Source organism: Sceloporus undulatus, chromosome 3 (genome assembly GCF_019175285.1).
Source record: "Sceloporus undulatus isolate JIND9_A2432 ecotype Alabama chromosome 3, SceUnd_v1.1, whole genome shotgun sequence".
NCBI classification, from domain to species: domain Eukaryota; kingdom Metazoa; phylum Chordata; class Lepidosauria; order Squamata; family Phrynosomatidae; genus Sceloporus; species Sceloporus undulatus.
The window spans coordinates 11,677,657-11,693,540 of record NC_056524.1 but is presented as its reverse complement, the minus strand read 5'-3'; the positions used below and the strand labels follow the sequence as shown (position 1 = coordinate 11,693,540).

General features: G+C 41.1%; 1 protein-coding gene across 1 annotated transcript in view; it reads left to right on the top strand.

Annotated features, from left to right (window-relative positions):
* The window catches only part of LOC121925147 (disks large homolog 2-like), a 1,073,267-nt gene that overhangs the window by 948,434 nt on the left and 108,949 nt on the right, over positions 1-15,884 (top strand). The window contains exon 12 of the mRNA XM_042456961.1: positions 13,553-13,722. Coding sequence (XP_042312895.1) covers positions 13,553-13,722 — 170 coding nt within the window. The remainder of the gene's footprint in view (positions 1-13,552; positions 13,723-15,884) is intronic.

Below are 15,884 nucleotides of genomic sequence, written 5' to 3'. Positions count from 1 at the left end.
AGCAAAGATAGAGCAAGCTATTTGACATTTTTATGTAAGGTTTTTTTTTACTCACACCTAGAGTAGGCCCACATTCACTGGGGTTACGGCCACAGGGCCTTTGTGAAAATGGAAAAAGTGCAAAACACACACACACAGAACACTTTTTTTTTAATCTGAGAGAACCCCTCTCTAGGAATCTCGGTCCTCCTGTGTGACTTATGGTCAACATCTGGCAAAGTCATGCTAGAGGACCTAGAGGTTCCTAAACAGAACATATTAATCAAATCCATGAATAATTAAATCCACAAATGTCAAAGCTGCACATGTGGGGGATGACTGTATTCCTAATTCTTAACTTCTGTGCACATTTTGCCTAATATGCCCATCTTTCCCTGTTAGGGAACACACCCTTGTCTCCCCTCTCCGTTGTGTGGATTTTAGCCATATATATATTTAAAGGTGCACCTTGTTTCACTTGCACCTGTGTGTGTTATTTGCCTTCAAGTCATTTTTGACCTATGGTGACCTAAGGCAAACTTATCATGGCATTTTCTTGGCATGCTTCTTCAGAGGAGGTTTCCCATAGCCTTTCCCTAAGGCTGAGAGTATGCAACTTTCCCAAGGTCACCCAGTGGGTTTTCATGACCAAGCTGGGATTCAGACCCTGATCTCCAGAGTCATAGTCCAGTGCTCAAACCATTAAGCCACATTGGCCCTCTTATTTGCACCTAGTTTCTCTGAAATATCTAGTAACCTTTGCAAATGTGTGAATTTTCAAGACATGGTGCATTTTTGCTTTGAGTGTGTCCTGGGAGGTACAAAAAGGCTATTTTCACACAGACTGAAAAGGTGAGCAACTGTAGAGGCATGGAAGCCATCTTCATCCTCTTGCCCCTCACAAGGGCCCCAATAGGAAATGATATCACATCACTTCTTGTTTCATTTTCATTTCCACCCACCAGTTTTATGGGTATTTTGCAGCATTTTTAAGCCCCTTGGGGGGAATGGCAAAATTGAGGGGAGATTTGGGCTGACTTCAGCTTTCCCAAATTGGGAAATAGGCCACATTTCCCCCTTATCCCAAACAAGATTGTTAAAGCCAATTGGATTATTTTCCATTCCATGTGCTATTGCTATCATGCCTTTCTTGTAGACTTCCCACAAGCCTCTGATTTTGAAATGGGATGCTGGATGAAATGGGACGTTGATCTGACCCAACACTAGGGGTGCAAATCTTGGCTTATTTCATCTCCACATGTGAGAATAAATACTTTCAGCAAGTCTCTCCCCATTCTGTGAGAATTGTTTCTGCACAGTTTTCAAGCACAGAAGGTCCTTTAGGGCTTTTTTTTGGCGGAGGGGAGGAGAATTCATTTCTGTAAAAATAGTCGTGGCTTTTGTACATAGTATGACTGTAGTACACTCTACAGTCAGAAAACATGTACTTTTCATTAAATCCACTGGTTCCTGTGCAGAATAGTGAGGGTGGTTTTATCCTCCCAGAAAAGGCAGGCAGGAAAACTACACGTCTTTTTATGCGCAGCAGATTTGCACAAAGTGCATGGAGGAAACAGATTTTAAAAAGTGTATGCAATTTTTTGCAAAAACGTGGATTTCTGTGCAAAAAAACACAAAATAAAAAGTGGTTTACCTGACAAGTATGTGTTCTGCATTTTCCTCATATATGTTTTCCCTGTATTTTCCTCTTTTTTCTTAGCTAAACATGCTTTTTCTACCCAAATTTAAATCAGCTCATAGTCTTCAAATACCACAACTAATGGGGAACTTGCACTCTTCCTTTGTAGTCTCTAATGGTGTGTAATTGACTTTACAGTTAAGAACTAAACTGCCCATGGGGGGGGGGGAAGCTGTAATTTGCAACACTTCTTTCAATGAACGCAGTGATGAAGGGTGTGGTTTTATTTATATTTTTTTAAAAACTTGTTTGAACAAGAGGCTGCCAAGTGAGTTTTTTAAGTTCCCTTCTCTGCCTTTGGCAGGTTGGAAATCCTCTGAGTGAATATGGCAGTCTATCTATAAAAAAAGGTGGAATTTTTGCTTGAGGGCTTGTTATAACTCTTTAATTTGTTAGTGTGTTTGTCAAATACTAAGAAAGCTGGAGAGAGAGAGAGATTGAGACTGAAGGACATGAAAGCTGTTTGCAACATACCCAATTTGGAATGGGCCTTTTGGGAGGTATGTGTTGCAACTGGTTTTCTTGCATAAACACAAGTCGACTTCAGGTGTTCTGTGAGCTATTTTGCAGAAGTGTGGATTGACAGGTGGCAAGTGTTTGTGTGATTTTTTTTTTTAAATGAAAAGTGACGCTCTCCGCCTTCTACCTTGGTAACTAGTGGGATCTATGTTCTGTCTGAGGCTTATCAACTTGTGGTGCCCACCTGTTCTGCAACATCTTATTTTGGAGGGGAGATATTTAGAAGAATATACTTGACAATCCCTAGAGTTTGGCCAACACACTTGCCCTATTTATGGCAGGAATAAGGAGTAAGTACAGACATCTTGATCTTTCCTCATATCCAGAGAGACTAGGATGGAAAACAAGCCTGTCTATTTCCTCTTTCTACTGCACTGAAAGGATAAATTACTACTGTCTGCTGGCAGGTTCATTTCTTTCTTTCTTTCTTTTTTATGGATCCTTGGCTCTTTGTCATATGTATTTGGGGGGGGAAATGTGGTCCCTGCTTTCTCTCTTGGCATACAGCTTGGTGATGTGGATAGAATTTGTATTTAATCCTGGGGCTTACCTGTCGTTGTATCTCTTATCCCAACAGAAATACCTTTCTGGGTGAAAAGAATTTTGAAAGTACAGTGTCTGGGAAAGGTTAAAAAGTAATTATCAGTAATGTAGGAGTGAGATATGGTAGTAGGCAACAATAGAAATGCATGTATGTGACATTTAACTTTAAAAATATGCTTTAGTAATAGAAGGCAAATGGGGGGGGATCAATGTGATGGGAAGTTGTTCTGAAGAAAGCCCATTTAAATAAATGGGATGTAGGACATTGCCACATATCGAGCTTGACTGTTTCACTAGTCCAGTAATTTCTATTATGACAAGATGGAGCTTTCCATGTTCAGCAGGGATCAGATGGTGGATGGTCTATCTGAACATTCAGATACATTGTTGTTCAGTTCTTCTTCTTTAGTTCCTTCTGTTTCTCTGTTCCCTGCCACCATTGTCTGGTTTCACCAGTTTAAAATTATTTAGCAAGGTCAGGATTGGCAACTGCTCAACACACTGTGCAACAGATGAAAACTCAGTGTTTGAGGCAAGAAAAAGAGCCCTTTCTCAGGATTTTTCTGCTCCACAAGGAGCCACTTTTCCATGGCTGCCATGTTAGAGAGGTAGTAAGGATGGACAATTGGTCTTATTTTAAGCCTGTGTCACTTTCTCATGAGCTTATACATAGGTTTGTTCTGGCCCATTTATACAGTAAACATTTGCATTGTACTAGTGAGGGGGGGAGGAAATAAAAATATTTGAAAAATAGTACTTTCTTATGCATCAGGCAACATACAGTTCTTTCATATGCATCAGGAAACACATATGAAATAGCAGCATGACTGTGTGGGTGTGAGGTGGTGTGGCTTGCACTTGGTGACAGTCCAGAAAAGGGGTGATACCTGGTTTGGCCCTCCCCCAGTCCACTACAGCAGTTGCCTCCTTTGCAGCCCTCCCAATCCCACTGTTGTGGTGCCACTCTCCTCCTAAGGAGAACAATGCCATGGCAGAAAAGGAGAGGGTTGAACATGGCCCTCCCACCCCGCTGCCACGGCACAATTCTCCTCCTGAAGAGAATGATGCCACAGCACTGAAGGAGGTTGTCAAGCACAAGGTTTGTCATACACCATCACTCCTATCAATGAAGTGATTGTGCAGATTCTGATCTTGATTGATCTGTCCTTGGCTGTGTGCTCTTGAACTTCCCTCATGCTGAGCCTCTTGGATTTCAAAATATGGTCATGGATCTCCTTATATAGTATGGCTAGTTTCCTGCACTTGGGGTGCCCTCTTGACTACATGCTTCAAACATCCCCTTGAAAAAGAGAAAGAGTGCAGAGGGCCAGACCTTGGTGTAACAATTCCCACCCCCTGGAAACACAAATTTGGAGTGAAATTTTCTTCCGCTTTTCTTGGGAACTGGAAAGCATATTGCGAGTTACCAATCTGTGGGTCATTGTTTTGTTTTTCATACTTATTGACAGATTTTAGTTAGGAATAGAGTAGATTCTGCCTCTGTATGTTGAAGCAGCTTGCTTGGTATGCCATCTATTCCTGGTAATTTATTTCCCCCAAGTGCTCTGAGTGCAACCCTACTTCTCTTTTTAAAATTGTCGGTTCATCTTCAAACGGTTCTTCCTTGAATGACTCTTTCATCCTAACATATCCTTTATATAGTTCTTCCATGCATTGTTTCCATTGTCTTTTTATTTCTAATTGGACATGTAAAGTGTCTACCTGCTGGCCATAGAGTGTCCTTATTGTTGATTTAAATTGATTGGGTATTCTTCTTTAGCTTTACTCTAAATTTTGATATTAGCATTTCATGGTCTGTACCACAATCTGCCCATGGTCTTATAGAACTTCTGCATCTTCTGCTTCAAGCTATGTAGTATGCTTATTTCAGTATTGGCCATCAGGTGTCTATCTCAATGCATCACACAACCAGAGAGGACTGCAGTCATCATTTCTCAATACCCTAATCTGCAGTACTTCAGAAACCCTTTGTTTAGGACACTGGCTGGCTGAAGAGCTAGATTTTGGAGAGGTGGCATCAGCAGAAGTAGGTACAATGATAAATGCCCTGTTTTGCCCTTGGGAAGGTAGCCAAATCTCCAACTCAGAACCTCAGCATCTCAAGCAGGAATGGGGAGAGAAGGAGAGTTTGGCTCACTAAAGCATCTGTAGCAAAAGCAATGGTCATAAACATGGGTTGTTTCAGTCCAGGTTTTTCACAAGTCAGCAGTCAGTCCAGTCAAGCAGTCCAAAGGGGTAGTCTGAAAAAATAGTCAGAGTCCAGGCAGAGTTCAAGGCAACAGGCAATTGATCAAGGAACAAGGCACCAGTGTGGTTTTCTCCTAAGGAAGATGGACAGTTGTCAACCGTACTGGATGGATGGATCTCACAGGTGCTCTATATTAGCAGTCTGCTTTTTACTTAAATGCTGAGAATTCTGGTGTCTCTCCTTTTCCTGGCATCCTGGCAAGTCCCTGGGGCTCTCAGCCTCTTTGTCAGAGCTTTCAGACTCAGAGGACAAGCAGAGCATGACAATAGTGCACTGTCATCATAGCTATGACTATTGCCCACTGTTTACTATTAAGCTTACATCCTAAACATTTGAGTGCAAGTTTAGGACCAATTGGAAAACTTTGGCATTTTTTTGGTTCAGCTTTTTCATCAAATTTTGCATGAATTACATTTCATGCTTAAGAGATTTCTAAATCTACTGTCAGCTGGTTGTTGCATGCAATGTGACAGCTAATGGAGAAGCAAACCTCCATGCACCTCATCAAACAGAAAGTCCACCTCCATCCAACGTGTTGAAATCTCAGCAGAAATTTCACAAAGTTTGCAAGCATTTCCTGAGATGAAAGTGCTGCAAAGATAGAAGATAATTTCACATGCAACTCCACTTGCATCAAATAATCACAAGTGAATCATGGAATGCGAGATACAGAGTTTTCCAGTTCGTGACTCAACATTTTAATGCAGCCATTAACTCTGACCAATTGCTCAGTCTGACTACTCATGTATGTCTACCACAATCCTGCTCAAGCATGTGCCTTTGACCTTTGGATGCCCTTAGATATAACTGCAAGAATCCTATGAATAAATGTCAATTTTTTTTTGTTCCCTTGAGGCACTGTGACCTTTGATCCAACCATCAAGCATATCATTTCCTTTTCTGATTTGGTGTTGGAAAGGCCAATGAGGTCTGAGCTTCTTTTAACAAATGATGCGGGAGAAACAGAGCCAGAAAGAATCAAGTGGAGCAGAATTTCTTTTAAGGATAGACACAAAAGTCAGTGGATGTGATTGTTAAATAATCAGATATGCATGTCAATCTTTTAATTAATAAATCTTGCACAGTAGGGATGAGTGAGGAAAAATGTGCTAGTTTGCTTTTATTTATTTATTTTCCCATATTTGATGGAAAGAGATGAAGTTTGTGTGTGTGTGTGTTAGTTAATGAACATTGGAAACAGAAAGAGGGTGGATTCACCTATCCATGGAGAGGAGTGAGCACTGGAAAGTCTGGCTTTCAGCCTTTAGATATGTTTGTAGTACTGATTTAGGAGCTTATCACATAAATGTTAAAAGTGTTTCAGGCCTCCCTGGCTGGATCTGGGACATGGGATGGAGGCAAGATTATCGCATGCTAAATTGCTGCCTAATCGCCACCCGCGTTCAGCCCAGGTCCAAGCCTGGTCCCAGTCATGCTCCTGCCAGCACTTTTTCAAAGTTGGAAGCTTTCCGGCTTCTAAAAAATGCTGGCAGAGTGCTGCTGAGACCCCAGCTGATGGCGGGCAGCAATTAGGTGGCGATTTAGCATACGATAATCCCCAACTCCATCTCGTGTTCCAGCTTCAGCCCAGGAGGCTTGAAACGCTTTTAAAGTTCATGTGATAAGCTCCTTAGGGTTTCCCTCTTTTTTCCCTTTTCCGAACAGATATTTATACTTAATAGCAATATCCTAGGAATCTACAACATGGTCCTTTCCATGCTAGAAATTATTCATTCATTCAATTCATACCCAGCCTTTCCCCCAGGATGAGACTCAAGATCATTTACAACATTTTAAGATAGCAGTTTAGCTTAGGGTAGTTAACAGAGATCTAGCATGGTGTAGTGGTTTGAGCGCTGGACTATGACTCTGGAGACTAGGGTTTGAATGTCAGTTCAGCCATTTAAACCCACTGGGTGAACCTGGGCAAGTTCTCTGTTTGCCTCAGAGGATGGCAATAGCAAATTCCCTCTGAAGAAACTTGCTGAGAAAATTCCATGATAGGGCCTTAGGGTCACTATAAATCGGAAATAACCTGAAGGTGTACAACAGCAACACCAACAAAGCTAACAGTTCTCTGTTGACTTTACATCAATATGCAAAGACTATTTTATTCAGCCAGACTCATGACAATATACTGGCAACTGTGGCAGAGCCTTGTAAAGGGTGGGGGTGTAAGTAAATAATAAATACATTTTTATTTATATCTCGCTTTTTGTTAAGACAATCAAAGTGGTGTACTTCATTAAAATAGTACAACAATATATACACAATACCCCCCCCCTTAAAAAGAATTAAACAGTTAAGGATTAGAATTACATAAACATTAAAATCATTAAAATCAAAGACAGTGGGTGAAATCTTAACATAATAAATAAAACTTTTCTACTGTACTGTTCTAGTGTAACCTTCTATTGCGGTGTTTCAATATTTTCAGTTCAGTAGTGTTCTACATGGACCTCAGAATGGGAGGGTGGGACTGAAGACCCTCAAGGCTAGGTGAGGCAATTGAACCCCCCAAAACACTCCAGCAAACCAACAAAATACATACCTGATGCCAGTTTTTAGCTGCTGCAATTTCAAAACAGTTCCAGGGTTCCTGGTATTCTAATGTCACAACTTTCTGTCATTTTTAATAAAATCTGTAGCTGCTTGAACCTGTTTAAAATTGTGTTGTGAGCCACCTTGAGTCTCAGGTGGAACATAAGTGGAGTATAAGTCAAAAAATAAATGGTTAACATTAAAAATACTCTAGGCTTTATGCGCACACATAAAAAAATGTAAAGTGTACATGCTTGGAAATGTATATATATATTAGGAGTCTATTTATTATATTTATTAGGAATCTAAGACTATTTGTAGTTCTTTTTGATGTGAACATTTAGAAACAATCCTTGATTTTTCCATTAAAAAGATCCTTAATATTTCAGTCCTATGTGCTTAAAATAGGAGTGCCCAAATTATGGCCCTGTGCACGCCATGTGCAATCCACAGATGATTTCTTTGTGGTTCCCAAACTTTCCCTTCACCCCTAAAAGCCCTTGCACTATGTGTGTCCTATCATCCCTTAGCCAGCCTAGCCAATAGTGAGACGTTTTGCGAATAGAAGTTCAACCACATCTAGATGACTACACAATTTACACTCCTGACCTATGCATCCTTAGATTGGTTGCCCCCTCCAGTGGAACGCCATCAAGAAATGGTAGATTATTGCTCCTAAAGGCCTCCAGGAGTGGTACTATACATTAAAATAATCCCCCATACAGCCTCCCCAAAAGTACAAAGCAAAAGTCACTTCTGGTTTCATCGTTAGCTGAAAACCAAGTGGTGAGTCCCACAGTAAGTATAATCATTGTCCTCTCCCAACAGTTGGGTTGCTCAGCAAAGTCCAGAGTTGCAGAACCAGCCATGCTATTCATTAGGCAGCATGATGCAGCCACCTCAGGAAGTACAGGGAATCATAGAATCATATAGATGGAAGGGGCCCTATAAGCCATTGAGTCCTTAGTGCAAGAACTCCAGCTAAAACATCCCCAGCAGATAGCTGTCCAGCCTCTTTTGAGGACATCCAGAGAAAGAGACCATACCACTGCTGTAGGCAATTGATTCAGTTATCCTACTAGAGAGGCAGGCTAGCTCTAACAGGCCTCTCTGGAAAAAGATTAACCATCCATTAAGAAGCCAAGCCCTCCCTCCAGTCCATCTGCCTTGGTCCAGGCCTTGGAGGTAGAGAAGAACTGCTGGCCCTCATCCCCTTCCCCTCCACCACTCCCTTCTCCTTTTGTGTTGTGTCTTTTTAGATTGTAAGCCTGAGGGCAGGGAACCATCCAATTAAAAAGATTGTATGTACAGCGCTGTGTAAATTTACAGCGCTTTATAAATAAAGGTTAATAATAATAATAATAATAATAATAATAATAATAATAATAATAATAATAAATTCAGTTGCAGAACTGCTTTTGCTGTCTGCACGTTCCTTCTAATGGTCTTTCAAAATCTACCCTCCTGTAAATTCAAACCATTAGACCTAGTCCTACTCTCTGGAGCTACAAACTTGCACCCTCCTCTTTATGCCGTCCTTCATATATTTAAAGTGTATAACCATGGCTGCATTTGCACTGCAGAAATGATGCACTTTGACACCTTTTAAACTGTCGTGGCTCAGTTCTATGAGATTCTGGGATTTGTAGTTTTGTGAGACAAAGTTTAGCCTCCTTTGTCAGAGAGCTCTGGTGCCACTACAAACTACAAATCCCAAGATTTCATACCATTGAGTCATGGCAGTTACAGTGGTGTCAAGCTGCATTATTTCTACAGTGCAGATAAGGACCAAGTCACTGCTTTGTTTTTCTCTTCACCAGGCTGAGCACACCCAACTCCCTCAATCTTTCCTCATATGTTTTGTTCTCTGTACCTTGCTGCTCTTCTCTGAACCCACTCTCATTTATCTATATTCTTCTTCAAATGAAGCACCCAAAACAGAACACAGTACTCCAAATGAGGTATACTGGGTGGAGGGAAGGTAGTGGTGAAATATTGGATGACAAGGCTGTGGCTGCCATGTATCCAGCTTTGATTGCTTCCTCACCCAGCAAGTTTTCCACCTGACTTTGGTGGAAGAGATTAGTTGAAGTAAGATTCAGCCGTCAGTCAAATCAGCTTCTGTACATGGAGTGGAAGGTGGTGCCAGCTTGTTTTACACTTGAGACAGCAAAATATCTTTGGCCAGCCCTCCTACATTGCAAGCCAAATGGAGCTGAGCCTGAATTTCAGGTCTTCAGATGGAAGGCAATGATTAGCATTCATTGTACAGTGACAAAAATGGCTGTTTGAGACTTCTGTGGAAACCTTGGGATATGGAGGAGGAAAATGGGTGCCACACCTACCTTTCTCTTGCTCCAGTAAACATGGACCTCTGGCTTCAGTGCTGAGCCTATAATGAGTCACTGCTGAACTGGGATTCCTCCTGTCAGCAATAGCAACAAAAATGCACCATCTCCTTTAGTGTGTGAATTTTCTTAGTAAGGCTCATTAGCTTCTAAATAGGAATGGTAGTACATTTCTGAAGCCACCGCTCCTGGTGTTCTGGGTTCATCTGTCATACCTGCCATCGAAGATATATTTCTAAGCATGCTTTGCTCATTTGGAAGAAAGCAGAATTAGTTTTTTATTTCTCCATCTGAGGACCATAAAAGATTGCACTGTAATCTGTAGCAGTTGTCCAGATAGGAGATTTCTTGGATGGCCTTTATGATTTTAAAACCCTCTATTCCACTCCCTGCTGTTCTTGATGGTCATTTCTCAGCCTGGTGAAAACTTTAAAATAATTCTCCCAGGCTATGTTCTTAGCATTATAAATCTACTGCTGCATATTTTAGCGATGCTGTGAAATGTGTTTTTTATTCCTCTCTGTACTGGAAAATTTTATGTTGCTTTCAGTTGGATTCTAAGTAATTTTAAGTGATTATTTTAATTAATACTGGCCTAAATCCAATTGCTAATCATGATTACAGTAGTCTCACTGAATCAGCTGGATTTACAGAAGTGTTTACTTACTGTTCAACCCTTGATTGAATAGGTCTGCTCTAGATGGGGTTAGCCATTGGATTTAATTATTGCATGGTTGTGCCGTAGGAGTGCCTGCAAAAATGTCAAAATAGATTAATTAAAAGATTGAAGTAAATTAATAAATAAGCAGATGAATTACAAACGTTGATACAATAATGAAATAAACAAGTCTCTTTTATTGGGTATGGATTTTGAACAGGAACCTCAGGACCACTTGAGCAAGGGCCAAGGGGGCAGAGAAATGTTGGCTTCTCCCAGTTTCATTGCCACTCAAATCAGAAGTCCCAAAACAAGGCTGCATTAAGGCAGAAGGTTCAGGGGTGTCCCAAATGCAGTCTGGGCAACCAACCCAAGGCTGATTGCTACACATCAGCTAATGAGCAAACATAGTCACAGAGTAGCTAACAAGTCAGCAATTACTTTACTTTAGTAAATATAAGCCTTAAGCACCCAAACAGAGTTCAGCATGTCCAAGTCAGATAAACAGCATCCAATAGTCAACAAACACAGTCCAGGTCAGGTACATGGCTTCCTGCGTCAGCAGATGTAGTCCAGGTCAAACACGGCATTCAGGAACATCATGAAGAGACAGGTAGGTCAGGTCATCTCTGACAATTCCTGGAGGACAGGGCTGGGTATTTATAGATCAGTAGATCAATGCAACAGCTGCTTAATTAATTGCTGCTTCCTATAAATCCTCTGAGATCTCCTCAGTTTCTCCCTTTGTTGTCTCTGATTGGTGAAAATAGGTGGGGGTGAGTGGTCTTGTATATCTGAATGGACAGGACACTGCCAGATCTGATATTTCACTCTGGTCTGTATCTGAGACATGTGTTTCTGGGTCCTGCTTCTGCTCTAGTTCAGCAACAGGTCCTAGTAGATCCACTGCTTCAGTCTCTGAATCAGTGTCCATGTGCATGTTCTGGCAGCTGGGCGCACCTGTTGTCACCCTAAGTTGGATGATATCACTGTTCTCCAAATTTTCTCAGTAGGCATAGAGATGCCATCCTGATCACTAAGGGGGAATACAGACCAACAGTTTCTGCCAGCCTCCATGCGTGGTAGGGCTGAGGGAGGGCAGATTGTTTACATGCGCCTAGCCCTTCCTCCTCCTCCGGGGTGCCATCTTGGCACGCACCTATTTACACGAGGTGCACCCATGATGACATCCCTCATGCACAGCACTCAAATGGTGCTGCACATGCAGGGCGTCATAACATGGATGGCTGAATCTGTGCATAAAGAATTCATGGATACAGAGGGCTGACTGTGTATGGACCTCTCATTAAGAGAGAGTGGGCCCCCCCAAGACTATTTATGTACCTACAGAAATTCCTCCAAACTCCTCAGATCAGGCTTTTCCTGTCTTTAAACAGGGTGAATTACCTGAACTGGAAAGATCCAAGAGAAGCAGCTAACCTTTTTATTAAGTTGAAGCTCCTCCCCTGCAGTGTGTGTACGTGCGTGTAGACATATATATGAGCTCGATAATAATACATACATTAAAAAAAACATTTCAGCTTTTTCCTTCTTCATTTTCTGAAAACAAAATGACCTGCATTTAAGGTGGCAGTTAAGAACACTGCATTGTCAACACCATCAAATGGATGATGGTGTTAAGTATTATCCTCTAGGCTGAGATTATGAAGCCTGGGAGATGATTCATCTAGAAGCAATTAACAGACAGAACTTTTAAAAAACTATAAAATGAACAAAACGTTTTGTCTTCCACCTTCTTCAGTTGCAAAAGATGAAATTGAGCTGCATCCAAGGTGGCAGTTTAGAGCACTCTGTTTTCAGCAGATGATATGTCAGCAGATGGTGTTTCAGGAGATGAGGCTACGTGATATTACAGTCTTATGTCTATAAATCCAGAAATTTTCCCTTTTGTCCAAAATGCCTGAAGGAGATAGCACTTCAATGTCAAACGGACAAACCAGAGAGTCTGTGATGTTCCAGGTTGAAATGACTGGCCACTGGTTGAGTGGATTCCTGGTCAAGATTGCAGACTTGTACTTCCTGCAGTGTGTTGTTTTGCCCATGTCCTGCAAATGCCATTTTGTATGTGTGCATTCAGTCACACAAATAAACTTGATATTTGTGTGATATAGTAGGATCTGCCATTCACTATGCTACTAAAAGTGACAGTCTGTTTAAAATATATATACTCAAAACTGGAACTGAATTTCCAACTGCTTCTTGGGATTCTGTTCATGCACCTCCCCTCCAAAGACAGAAAAGTTTCCATGGACCTGTCATAGTTGCTGGAACCCTCCAGAAATTTTGACCCACAGCTCTCAGTTGGAAGTATAACCCTCTCAGCAACATTAAGAAGCCATAATCAACAGTGATAGAGGATGGGAGTTGTACTCCAGAAACATTTGGGAGGGCTCCACATCAACTCACATCTGATGTAGGGAAAAGCAAATCTAGGGTTAACAATCCAGTGTTATTTTGGGGAGAAATACTATCCTAAATAGAAATGTACTATTATGTATTGTATTGTATTGTATTGCATTGTATTAATTAAACTATATTATACAGAACTAAAATGAACAAAGAGTCCATTGCTTAGTACCAAGGTGAATGGAGGACTGATGCTTGCCGTAGGTGTATTAATTTCAATAACTAATTTCCTTATGGAATAAAATTCCAGGAGGCAACAGAATGACTTTCAATGCAATTTCATTACAGGAAGGTCTGCCTCTTAATAGAGTTAGAAGAAAGCATGCTGAGTATACAGAAAAGTTTTTCCTCCTCCCCGCCAGGAACCGCCCCTACAAATGACTGCCAAAGAGTCTTCAGAAATACCTGGCTTCTTCCAATGAGACAAGGGCTTTCCACTGTTGCATGCCTGTGCCAGTCCCTTGAAAACTTTCCAATTAAGAATGTGTTTTGCGCTGCTGACGGACCGCTTTCTCTTTTTGCAGCTAGGTTCTTCAACTTCTGTTCTTGTTATTTTCCTTTCTCTCCAGAGTCAATGACTGCATCTTGCGGGTGAACGAGGTTGATGTTTCAGAGGTGTCACACAGCAAAGCTGTTGAGGCACTTAAGGAAGCTGGCTCCATAGTGCGACTGTATGTCCGTCGAAGGAGACCTATTCTGGAGACTGTTGTCGAAATCAAATTGTTCAAGGGACCAAAAGGTAATCATAACATGAAACATATATCATTGTTTGAGGAAAGTAGCCTCTCTTTCTCTTCCTTTCCCATCTCTCTCTGGACTGCAAATCCCATAATCCTCTAGCCACCATGGACACTGAAGGGAACACTATAGACTGAGGCTGGGGCTATATCACTTGAACAATCCAATACCTGATTCTGGCTTAATAGTGCAAAAAAAACAAAATTATCCAAATTATACAACAATACCTATGAGAATTTAAGTGTAAAGTTATGTAGGAGAACAAGGAACTTCTCATGCTAGGTTGAATGGCTACATTTGTACCGTCATCTCATTCCCAGTTTCATATTTGTTTGCTGTAGCTGTATATGTTCAAGTTGTTTCTGACTTATGGTGACCCTAGTGCGAACCTATCAAGAGTTTTTCATGGCAAGATTTGTTCAGAGGAGGTTTGCCATTGCCTTAGGCTGAGACTGAGAGCATTTGACTTGCCCAAGGTCACCCAGCTTCATAACCCATGGTTCATTTAGCCATGGTTTATAGTTTCATAGATCATGGTTTAATCATGGTTCCTGTGATTGGGTCACCATAAGTTAGAAATAATTTGAAGGCACACAACAACAACAACAACAACAACAACAACAACAAGAAGGGATGGGAACCAGACATGCAGATGCCATGTCCTTCTTTTTCTAGGAACAAGCCCATGTCAAATATGACATGGAATAGTGTGTCCAGTTCTGGACACCACAGATCAAGAAGGATATTGACAAGGTGGAACATGTTCAGAGAAGGGTGGGTAAGGTAGTAAAAAGTCTGGAAGCCAAGCCCTTTGCGAAATGACTCGGGGAGCTGGGTTTGTTTAGCTGGGAGAAGAAAAAACTGAGAGGTAATATGATTCCCATCTTTAAATATCTGAATGAATGTTGTATGGAAAAACTAGGACCCAAACCAATGGATTCTAAGTACAATGGATCGAATTACAAGAAAAGAGATTCCACCTAAACATTAGGAGGAACATTAGGAGGAACATTAGGAGGAACAGGGGATGCTCAGGAAGGCAGAAGATGGCCTCAGAAAGTGGTTGTACGTGTTTAAAGACCTTTGAAGGTCTTTAAACACATGATTGAATGGCCCTCTTTCAGGAATGCTGTAGTTTTATATTCCTTCAGGAGGTTGGATTAGATAGCCCTTGTGGATTAGATATCCCACACTGTGATTCTGCATAGTTCTGCTCTGTGTTTTCAGCAGCCCAAGTGGTCAGTTTCTTCAGTTGAAGCAAGGTAGCCTTTACTGGAGCAAAATGGTTTTTTTCTGGAAGCCTATTGATGTACTAATGCAGGAAAAATGCACCATCGTAAATAGTGAAAGTAGCTATGAAAGAAGTAAAACGCTGGAGGATTAAGGCAATCAGAGTGGACAGATTTTTTTCCCCTGCCTTCTCTCACAGCTTCTGTGTGACCCTCAAAAAAGTACCACTCCTCACATAGGGCACAGGCAGGATTTTGCTCTTTGTCTCCTCCCATATCAAGATTCTTTGAGCTGCAATTGGTTTTAAAAAGGTGGCACAAGGCTTAATTCTTAAAAACTCTGTGTTAAAAAAAAGCCCTAAAATTAGCATATCCCTTAAGCTTTTTGATACTGATAAAGCAGAAAGAAATAATTAGGCTTGACTTTACAAGTAGATATGCTGGAGAAAAGGAAAATAAATGCTTCAGTTTGACGTAGCAGTCCTTGTGAGGTTCTCATTTCCAGTTTTACTGCCTGGGACAACTTTGCTTTATTCGTTGTGTGTGAGAAAGATTTTTTCCAATTCTTTTATAACAAGCTGGAGTTCTTACCCCCTGGCATTTCAAATATTGATTTTATCATCCAAGCATTCTGGGTATGAGGTTTACTTGGAAACAGACACATTACTACTTCAGCACTGCTGTTAACCTAGATGCCAATTAGATTCCTGTTTCATTGTTACGGAGAAGAGCTGGATTGGAAAGCAGTCTGGAAATAGGAAAACCTTGTCTGTTGGACTGCATTCTCCAGGCAGAGATTTTCCATGGCTGCATCTTTCTCCAAAGAAAAAGATTTCTTGGATGTAGAAAACTAGCACTTTGGAATGGAACGTAGATTAGAACCATGATGATGATGATGATGATGATGATGATGATGATGATGATGATGATGATG